This window comes from Falco naumanni, chromosome 4, assembly GCF_017639655.2.
Source record: "Falco naumanni isolate bFalNau1 chromosome 4, bFalNau1.pat, whole genome shotgun sequence".
NCBI lineage: Eukaryota > Metazoa > Chordata > Aves > Falconiformes > Falconidae > Falco > Falco naumanni.
This window is the reverse complement of record NC_054057.1, coordinates 9,924,233-9,935,643: the sequence shown is the minus strand read 5'-3', so window position 1 is coordinate 9,935,643 and position 11,411 is coordinate 9,924,233. Positions and strand designations below refer to the sequence as shown.

The following is an 11,411-nucleotide window of genomic DNA, read 5'->3' as shown; positions in this document are numbered from 1 at the left end:
CAAGCACAAACTCTTGTTAATGAACATAGCCACATTGATTAGGCAGTCTAAAGACAACCAGGACTTAAAGGGCTTCAACTGAGTTACAACTTGATGTCTTCTGTTCCACTGATTAAGAGCTCAGTTTTAAAGGACAACCTCTTGAGCAAATTACTTCTTGGAGTTTAAAAATTGAAGTAGTTAACTGGTCAGTATTAAGTCACTTAAACTGTGGTTTTAAAGCAACTAAATGCAACATGCAAACTGTAAAGCTCAGAAGAAAATCCACAGGCAAAACAGACAAATCAACAGTGTTTTTCCCATATCAACTCCTTAACATTCCAGTTAGTTATCAGGGGAAGCATGCAAGTGATTAATAACACCTGCTAGTTTGACAACTCTTACAACTTTAAACTTCAAACTACTCAAGCAAAAACAACTGTATTAAAGCAGGTAGAACAGGAACTTCAACTTGAAGCAACATTTTGAAGAATATTCTACTGCATATATAGTGCTAAACTCAACCGTAAGAACATCAAGTTAACGAATTTAGATACTTTCAAGTCTTTGTTGATCAAACACTTTTGAGTACTGTTCTTCCTTTTCTGAAGTGATGCACCTTCCTCTCCTGGAATAGGATACAAGAAAAGACAGGAAAAAAACATTCTAGACAGTAATTACAGCAACAGAAGTTTCATTCAAAGCATCTCAAGACATTCTGTACTCTATTCAACCCCACCAAAACTGATAAATACAGGAATACTGAAGCTGTTTCAGAGTGCATATGCCTAGTTCATGTGTCTTGTCCTTTTTAAAGGAGGAAGCAAAGTCTTAAATATAACATTGATAAACAACAGAAATTAAACAGCACTCTGAACAATCAGGAACTGCCAATCTACAAAGACTGAACACAGAGCAAAAATATGATTACCAGCTATCAACCTGGACTAGTCTTCTGGCTAAAGCACAGACATTTTACAGAAAGCATAAAGAACCACTATCCACAATGGGTACTTAACTGGAATAAAGACTATCAAGGCTCAAACTCAACATCTTCTATCCAAACTAGGGATTTGTTTGGATATCCAAACGATCCAAACGCTGCCCCTTCAACATTTTGGCTCTGAGAAATGATTAGCCAGCCTTACGCTCCACGTGTCTGTGAGCTGACTGTTCAGCAGTATTTTTCATGCAGCCTTGATTAAATCCACTGAATCAAATTTCAGCACTTGTTTCCAGCATAAAGCAACTGAGCCATGAGAGCCAAACCCATACATCTCAGAGCATGTACAAGAAAAAAATTCAAAAGACATTCCAGATATGAATCCCTTTACCTACAGGGTGCCATAAAGGTTAACAAATCAAAAATCCCCTGTGTTTTAGGAATTTAATTTTGCCATCACTACATACCTTAAAATAGTCTTCTTGTGATACAAAGGTGTTCCTCAGACGGTTCTCAGGATTAAAGAGACAGGATACTACTGTTTGTATGCTCCTGTCCACAGACTTCTGAAATACAGTTATAGGTGCATCTGGTAACAACGCTGATTTTCTTAGTCGGCCCACTACTAACAACATGCGTGTCACAGGGTTTACTTTGCATTCAAGGTTCCACTCAACTGCCTTGCATTTCCTAAGCATTTTTAGTTTGGTTTTTTATAATCTTTTAATCTCGGTAACTTATCACCCTTAGTTGTAGCATCTAACCAGTGACATGCTGGTACAGTTGTCGAATACACCAACAGATGAAAACTGGAAGTCTCCTTTAGAAAACTGAATTCAGAGCCAATTGTTGGCCAAACAAGGGGTCACCTTCCACAACAGAAGGTGAAGGGAGTAATGATTCAGGTGTTTAAAGCTTGAGATACATCTGCGTAAGATAGAAGCAGTGCTACCTGACCTGCTTTTTTAGTACCTGCAAATTCTCAGCAGATTAAGTGAAGCCTTGTCATTTAAAACATTGTTGTACTTCAGAATTAGAACACAGACTTTATATGGCCCTCACTGTCAGCACTATGGACAAACACTAATAGTTTCAAGGAAACACCTGAGGCTTCTGAAGATACACAGAAATCAGATACAGTCGATTCAGCAGCTGGCTGAAGCAGCATCTATAACCTTAATTTCTAGGACACTAGTCAGAGGCCCTCTTCACCAAGCCACATAATCTTAATATGCAGATTTCTGGGAATGGGATTTATGACAAAGAAACACCGAAGTTCTGAGAAAGCACTTACCTTTTGTGGACTGTCAGCAGATGACCGCATGGGCTCTGGAACAGCACACTCTGTCTGTATGAATTCTGGATCCTCAGCACATTGATAGCTTACCGAACTATAAACCTGTGTAGTTCATTAAACATTGCAATGTTTCAGTAACACTGGGAAAACATGCACTCTTCGCTGTCACTAGTCCTCACCTATTCATAAGCTATGCCAACTTTTATCTTCACACTTTTCGAAAAGCTTCATGAGTGGGGGGAAATAATAAAATAGATCAGGATATACAGCAAGACAGTTCTACTCCCTTCCAAAAAGGATATATTCTAAAATGTCCTTTTTTCCCTGCTTTCCACTTGACAGTTAGCTCCTCAACCCAGTTCCTCCATGTATGAGTTTTGCCATCAAGCATATTAAGTAATGAAGGTGTTTGCTGAGAATTCAAGACAACCAGCAGCTAATTTCAAGAGGTTAAGCACTACAGTCAAGTGAAAAAAGGGAAAACAAAACATCTACCACCACTACCCTTTCAAGAAGTTGCTTTTCTCTACACAGTTCCTTTTCTTGTTTGAAGTTGCCTTTATGCTAATATAACTTTTTTCCAAGATTTATATAGGTCTAGAAAAGCACAAAACTTTTTACACTTTTTTTAAAAACTCTCCCTGCCTCCCTCTGCTTACAGTGCAGTGTTGCAACTGGCAACCCAGTGTAGAATTTCATTACAATAGCTAAGAAACTGATAAAGCAGTTACTCTTTAAGGAAACATCCTTCCAGATGCTTCCAGAGAGGACTGGCAGCTGTTAACAGCCAATTTTACCAGGTTCTGAATTGCAGTTAAGCATTCTACCTTTTCAGGGGCAAGATGGTGGGTTTGGGGGTTGTTTTTTTTTTGTGTGTGCGTCATCATCCCTCCCCAAAGTAGTCAGATTTACACAGACTTGACAGTAGTTTTCAGTTTCTTGCAACATCATTCTTAAAGATGTTATTTTTGATTATACACACCACAAGGTACACCAACACCTCAAAAAGCCCTTCAACACCGGAACTGTAATTTCAAGCTGATTATATTGCAAGATACAGAAGCCTAAAATGTTAGCCGACTATTCCTTCCAAGCACCATCCCTAACCATCAAAAGGGGTATCATATCTGACCTTGTCACAACTGGGGCATAAACCACATTTACAAATGGAAATTGTGATTATCCACCCCAACAGGCAGGTATAAAGCAGCAGACTGAAAGGTGAAGTCTTCTACCTTATGTGCCCTCTTTTAAGTCTGCGTAAGGAAAGATACTTGGTAAGTTGCTTAACTGAGATCGTTCTAGAACTGACTTGCCCGCTCCTATAGTCAATCTTAAAACAACTAATGAAAACCACCAGGCACACCTACTCTAGCAACTCTTTGGCTTGCCACCATTTAATTGTTAAGCGATATACTACAGCTGTATCATATTATTCATGGATGTTACTCAATAGAAGTTATTTCAAGCCAACAGGGTCATCGGCGTATTCCAGTGACTTGTGAAATCTCTCAAGTCTGTTTCTGCCCCCATTAAATCAAAGATAGCTCTCAATAACAGAAATACAAGAGTTCCCATTAAAAAAAAAAGATGCTGCTTCTCTGCTGAGAAGCGGAAAGCAAAGCTTAGTTTACATATGACTGGAAGCGAGAAGGAATGAAGTATTCTAATATGATCAGAGACTGAATTTGCAGATGCATGCAGGCAGAAATACATATGCAGAAAGTTCCACTTTCTTCATTTTTCTCCATTTTACCTTCCACACATTCTACACACATCTGCTAGGAACTGGACTGAAAAGAGTATCATTCAGAAGAAAATTACATATTACAGCTTTTAGACACTTAAAGAGAAACTGTACTAAATAAATACAACATTATACCCAAAGAACACAAAAATGCCTAAGACACAAAGTTCCAACACTGTCAAAGAAATACACAGGATTTCTTTTCCTGTTTTGTGGATATCAACTGCAAAGTGACTGAATTTTGGGCTTTTTTTATCATGGGTCAGTTTACACAGCACCAAGCCTGCTGGAAGAGAGGGTTCTCCTGTTTCAAAGAGGGAAAAGGACTCTAGGTCAGGTGTTAGCAGGGTTCAATGAGAAACCTTTAAGCTAGATTCAAAAAGGTAAGGGAATAAAACCAAGTGTGTTACAGATGAGCCTGGGGCGGCATGGCAGTGTTGGTGCATCTACACCAACAACCGAAGCATGGGCAACAAACAGGAAGAACTGGAAGCCATCATGCAGCAAGGAGACATCATGGTGGGATAACTTGAGTTACTGGAGTGCTGCAGTGGATGGCCCTGAACTTTTCAGAAGAGATGGGCAGGGAAGGAGAGGAGGTGAGGTAGTTCCGTAAGGGAGTGTTTTAACTGTCCAGAGCTTAATGACGGTGATGATCAGGTTGAGTGTTTCTAGGTAAGACTCGGCAGGAAAGCCAACAAGGCAGATCTCCTCCTGGGAGCCTGTTACAGACTGCCCAACCAGGATGAAGAGGCAGATGAAACATTCTACAAGCAGCTGGGAGAATCTCCCAATCGCCAGCCCTTCCTCTTATGGGGGACACACAACTGCTAGAAATACAGTACGGCAGAGAGGACACAGCCTACGAGGTTCCTGGAACGTGTGGAAGACGCCTTCCTGACACAGCTGGTTGGTAAGCCAACTAGGAAAGGTGCCCTGCTGGACCTGCTGTTGGCGAGCAGAGAAGGACTGGTGGGTGATGTGATGGCTGGAGGCTGTCCCGGGCATAGTGATCACAAAATAACAGTTTTCAGTTCTCGGAGAAGGAGAGGGGTCAGCAGAGCTGCTGCCTTGGCCTTCCAGAGGGCAGACTATGGCCCGTTTAGGAGATTGGTTGGCAAAGTCCCTCAGACGGACACAGTTCTGAAGGGCAAAGGAGTGCAGGAAGGCTGGACATTCCTCAGGAAGGAAATCTTAAAGCGCAGGATCAGGCTGTCCTCACATGCCCAAAGACAAGGTATCAGGGAAGACCACCAGCCTGGCTGAACAGAGAGCTTTGGCTGGAACTTGGGGGAAAAAGGAGAGTTTACCACTCTTGGAAGAAGGGCCAGGCATCTCAGGAGGGCTATAATGATGTCATGAGGTTATACTGTGAGAAGATTACAAAGGGGAAACCTGAGCTAGCACTCAGGCTGGCTGCTGTTGTAACAAAGAATGTTTTTACAAATACATTAGAAATAAAAGGAGGGCTAAGGATAATCTCCATCCTTTACTGGATGTGGGAGGGGAACATTGCCACAGAGGATGAGGAAAAGGCTGTGGCAATTAATACCTTCTTTACCTCAGTCTTTAATAGCTAGACCAGCTTCCCTCCGGGTATATCCAGCCCTCTGAGCTGGAAGAAGGGGGCAAGGAGAGGAATGAAGTCCCCACAGTCCAGGAAGAAAGCATTAGTGACCTGCTGTTCCACTTCAGACACACACAAGTTGGTGGGGCCAGCTGAGACCCACCCAAGAGCATTTGCAGGAGCTGGCAGAAACGGATCACTGAGCAGCTTTCCATCATTTATCAACAGTCCTGGCTAACTGAGGAGGTCCAGGTGACTGGAGGTTAGCAAACATGACATCCATCTACCTACAAGAGTGGCCAGAAGGAGGACCTGGGGAACTACAGGTCTGTCAGCCTGACCTCGGTGCCAGAGAGGTCATGGAGCAGATCATCCTGAGCACCATCACACAGCACACGCAGAATCAACCAGGGGATCAGGCCCAGCCAGCGTGGGTTTATGAAAGGCAGGTCCTGCTTGCCAGCCGCACCTCCTTCTACAACAGAGACATGCCTAGTGGATGAGGGAAGGGCTGTGGATGTTGTCTACCTGGACCTTAGTAAAGCCTTTGACACCATCTCCCACAGCATTCTCCTGGAGAAACTGGTGGCTCGTGGCTTGGATACGTGTACTCTACGGTAGGTAAAAAGCTGTCAGGCTGGCTGAGCCCAAAGAGTGGTACTGAATGGAGTTACATCCAGTGTGCAGCTGGTCACAAGTGGTGCCCCCCAGGGCTCAGTGCTGGGGCCAGTTCTGTTCAGTATCTTTATCAATGATCTGGACAAGGGGATTGAGTGCACCCTCAGTAAGTCTGCAGAAAACACCAAGTTGTGGGGGAGTGTTGATCTGCTTGAGCGTAAGAAGGGTCTACAGAGGGATCTGGACAGGCAGGATCAATGGGCCAAGGCCAACTGTATGAGGTTCAAGAAGGCAAAGTGCTGGGTCCTCCACCTGGGTCACAACAACCCTACACAATGCTGCAGGCTTGGGGAAGGGACCTGGATGACAGCTCGCTGAACATGAGCCAGCAGTGTGCCCAGGTGGCCAAGGCCAACAGCACCCTGGCTCCTATCAGAAACAGTGTGGCCAGCAGGACTAGGGCAGTGATCATCCCCCCGGTACTCGGCACGGGTGAGGCCACACCTTGAATTCTGTGTTCAGTTTTGGGCCCCTCACTACAAGACAGACATCGAGATGCTGGAGCAGGGCAATGAAGCTGGTGAAGGGTCTAGAGCACAAGTCCTGTGAGGAGTGGCTGAGGGAACTGGGGTTGTTTCGTCTGGAGAAGACTCGGGGGGGACATTATTGCTCTTTACAACTACTTGAAAGGAGGTTGTAGACAGGTGGGGGTATGCCTCCCAGGTAACTAGCAATAGGACAAGAGGAAATGGCTTCCAGTCTTAGATTGGGTATTAGGAAAAAATTCTTGATTGAAAGGATGGTCAAGCACTGGAACAGGCTGCTGAGGGAAGTGTTTGAGTCACCATCCCTGGAGGTGTTTAAAACAAACCCATGTAGATGTGGTACTTAGGGGCACGGTTTAGTGGTGGACTTGGTAGTCCTGGGTAACAGACAAGCATGATGATTTCAGAGGTCTTTTCCAACCTAACTGATTCTATGATTCTAAAGTCACAGGAAGCAAGTAATTTATTTAGAAGCCATCAGCACCATCTACAGTCTGTAGTGGCCTGGGAAATCAATTTAAAAGGAGCTAAAAAAAATCCATATGCACAGAAGATATTTTGATATTTTGAGACTTTTCAGATTTTAGAAGAACTTAGACCTGCTTAAATCAGGATTGTGCATCAGGCCACCACTTAATTTTTCCCCTCATCTTTTCTTGAGAAAAGAATTCTGTTCAGGTTAAGGTTCCAGAATTCCATGACCAGGATGTATGGAGTAACACCATAAAGCAGGTAGTTCTGTTCTGCCAGGTAGCTCCTAAAATAGCACCATAATGTAATAGTACTGACTTACAACACCAGTGAGAAATCCTGAACAATTACCTGCTGTCAGCAGCTACAGATTTGTATAGACCAGATTACATACAGATCCAGTCAAACAGCAGTTTGACATTTTTTAAGTGTGAAGCCATCAAAACAGTGTGCTAACTAAAACAGCACGCTAACTAAAACAGCATTCGAGAATTTTAACTCTGTGGACTTACCGGAGGCATAACATAATTTCTTTGCTCCCCAGCAAGCCATTGTGGTTGAACCTTAAGAATTGGACAAGAACCAGCTTTTATTCATTCATTCCCAACACAGGCAAGTTAAATGCTCTTTAAGACTGTAAGACACTTTACTTCATCTTTCCTTTTCCCATTCCAAGTTAAAAAAATTTAAAAGCAAGATTCAAGTATTGGGAAAATAATGGGAATCATAGCAGCCACATAAAAAACATCTCAGACCTCTAGTTACTTCCAGTTACTGAAGTATTTCTAGTTTAATTTCAGTACCAGGACCTACCCACGTATTTCACTTGAGTTCAAAACCCACTGTCAGCCAAGTGCCTTCCCAAACAGTTTTAGAGCTCAAGAGCACATCCTCACTCTATATACATCCCACATTTGCATAGTCTGGTAAGACTCAAGTGATTCTGTTTTAAGTAATGTTAACTACCCACACTACAGCATGTATGAATGTAAAGCTCCTTCCCATGAGAAAAAAGCACTGATCCATGTTCTTTTTGCTTATTTGAAAGTTGTTTTATCAGTGCATATTTAAGAAAAAAAAAATCAAGCTAAAAGTACCATGTTATTCAACCGTTTCCATTGAATTAGAATAAAAAAATATCACCAATTTCATTTTTACTATTTCCCGTGGAACAGGAATTTAAGGAAAACAGGATTCACAGAAAGAGGATACAGAAAGATCAGACTCCAGTCAACACTCTTCATTCTATTCAAGTTTCATCGTGTATCAAACAGCCTTTCTGCTGCTACTGAAAAATTACTTACCTGATAGTTGTAGGCTGGCTGATATCCTACAGGAACTTGCTGCTGTACCAATAAAGCTGGAGAACTGTATGGATATGTCTGCAAATAAAGCCTTTTCTAAAAATGCAAGTTTGAAGCAAGATAAAAGTATTTGTAAAACCTGGAGCACATTTTTAGAAGTACGTAGTTACACTGTTAACTTCAATTCCTGTTTCACACTAGCTTCATTATTTAAAAACAACCCTTAGAGATCTCCCATGGGGCTTCAGCACTACAGGTACCAAAAATATTTTCTGAAAAGTAGAATTCTAAAGTGTATTATGTATTTAGAAGTCCCACATCTGCTTGTAGCTGATCTTTTAAGTCAGTTCAGAAGTACAACTCATTCCATAAACTTTCTAAAGCAGACCTGAAACAGACCAGCTACCGTGAAAGAAACCGACTACAGCCTGAAGATCAGTGTCTTGGAGCCAAAGGCAAGCCAAGTACTAAAATTCAAGACAATTTCCCAGCAATTCTTCACTGCAAGTACTTTGACACCATGTTCACCTGGAATCTTCTCAGGTTCAGAGAATTAAGGCACATTCCAGCATTTAAGTGGGTTAGTTCCTCCTACACTCCCAATAAACTTAAGACAGTCAGCAGGAGTACCCCTATAAAGCTCTCTGCCTTAGGAAGAAAAAAAAAAAAAACCCACAATTTCTGCGAGTCACTGCAGTTGGCTCATCTTCATTTGCTTAATAAAACATACAAACCAGAATCAGCATGCAATTAATACTGCCCTGTTGTATAGCCATATCATATATGGTTAATACACGAAGAGACCATAATCTGGAAACCCTTCTATTAACAGTACAGGACTCTCTCAAGGCCATAAGTACTCTGTGTACACCTCAGTAAGAATGCTCATCTGAAGTACCAATAAAGTGATGTCCTGTAGGCATACTGCGCTGGCCACAGTTGTTAACAGCAGATGCTGGAACAGTGTTCTTACAGAGACTCAACAGCAGTTCAGAAACAAGAATTTGTTTGGCTGGGGGCAGGGAAGAACAGTACCACAGCCAACTTCTGGTTCCATACTTATTTTAAAAAAAACCACATTTTATAGTTTGTGGTTCATTCTGAGGCAAGGCAGCAGTACATCAAGTACCCAGATGCATTTGATTTGTGAAGTGCATCTGTGACAAGTAACAAGATCACTTAAGAACTGTTACATAATTAGATCTTAGCTCCACCTTCAAGTTTTCTCATCCTCAAAATAAAAAAGGATCTCCCCTTATAGAGAGATCACATCACTGAGTATGTTTTCAAGGTTGTTGACACTTCTTTGAAGTCACATGAAGCTATAAGGTAAGACTGGAGTCTCAACACATACTCCTCATGTTGTGTGTGCTTGCACCTTCGAAGATACTCAATTATGATTCAAAAAATCAGTGGCATTAACAGCCTTACCTGAACATACTGTGTTACTGGGCTCATTATAGCTGGAGGCTGCACATACGTCTCTGTATTTTGACTACTCCATACACTATGGAACTGCGGTGCAGGAGGATTGATCACTAATGGTCTGGGATGCACGTAAGAACCTTGTTTTAAAGCAAAGTATTACAACATTATCATGTGTACTTCATTAATAAGGTTTTTTGCAGCTTGAATTCAGATTAAGTGTTTTGACTCTTAAACTTAAGTCAACATTAACTGTATTGATACCAACCTGAATTCTGTTATCACAACTGTACAGCATGCAAGTAGTGAGGTCATAAAACTCAGAATTCATGTTTAATTGTAATATACATCAGGTAATTATATATTCACATCCTTGCAAATATTTAAGAAATAGATTTGCAATACATACTTCTAATTTGAACAAGTTTTGTTTATATATACTTACAGAAGTTCTGTTGCTTTCTAATCGCTGGCCCCAGTTTCAGCTTTTTGCCATGGAAGTTGATTTGTGACTGAAAGACAGGTTCATTATGTAAGGACTGGCAATCAGTAAGGTGGATAGTTTGACATTGAAGAGACTGTACTCTTGCTTCTACACCATTGTATCATCAACTCACATACTCAGCAGCCTCCATTGTCCTCTCCCACTTAAACACCTTACAACTTTTACCTTTAGTTTCCTGCCATGTTCCCAGCACACCCACTTACCTACTCATCAACTCTCAAAAGCTATTATATATCACTTGTCTTAAAAGCAACATGCCCTACTAGCAGTTTGCAACTATGTGTTAGGGACTGTCAGCCTTCTGGTTTCATACATACAGATCTGAGCTGGTTTTGCCTCTGTAAGGATACTGATGTAGAGAGACCGTAGCCTAACTTCCCTTGAAACCCTATTTACACTGCCACTTACCTTCCTCCACACAAAAACTTCCTAACAGGCTTCACGTAACATGTTAGAAGCTGTCCACCTAATATTAAAGGAAATGCAAGGCTGTCTAAGCACTACTGTTTACCTGCATGTTACTGTACTCTCTCTAGAGGAATTTTCACATGCATTCCTTCTGAACATCCAACAAACAAGGTATTTCTCAACTTTTTGGGGCAATGCATCTACGCAGCACACAGACTAATCAAGAAAGTGAAACTGAAGTATCACATGTTCCTCAAATACATAGAACCATGCATGTGAGGAGGATCTGAAAGACTTGCAGAACAGCTGGAAGCACTCCCTCAGTAGTTAGCAATGCCCGAGACACATTAACTTCTCATTCTGAAAGTGCCACCCAAATGCTAGCTCACACAAAAGGCATGATTTCAGACCTGCAATTAAAAAAAAAAAATCATACCACTTTGCCAGCACAGTATCTGGGGCTATAACAAAAGCACAGGAAGAATTTTAAGCACCCTCCCTCCCTGCAGAAGTTGAATCGTGCTCTTCAGTGAAACTGCATGAACATTCTCCAATGGATGTAGGCTGAAATGGCAACACAACAGCCTTACACTTCAAGGTCT

General features: G+C 41.7%; 1 protein-coding gene across 1 annotated transcript in view; it reads right to left on the bottom strand.

Annotated features, from left to right (window-relative positions):
* Positions 1–498: 498 nt before the first annotated feature.
* The window catches only part of DAZL (deleted in azoospermia like), a 59,958-nt gene continuing 49,045 nt past the window's right edge, over positions 499–11,411 (bottom strand). The window contains exons 5-11 of the mRNA XM_040593561.1: positions 10,342–10,408; positions 9,903–10,036; positions 8,472–8,567; positions 7,680–7,730; positions 2,217–2,321; positions 1,390–1,488; positions 499–607 (exon numbers count right to left, since the gene is read on the bottom strand). Of these exons, the coding sequence (XP_040449495.1) occupies positions 554–607; positions 1,390–1,488; positions 2,217–2,321; positions 7,680–7,730; positions 8,472–8,567; positions 9,903–10,036; positions 10,342–10,408 (606 nt within the window). The 3' untranslated portion in view covers positions 499–553. The remainder of the gene's footprint in view (positions 608–1,389; positions 1,489–2,216; positions 2,322–7,679; positions 7,731–8,471; positions 8,568–9,902; positions 10,037–10,341; positions 10,409–11,411) is intronic.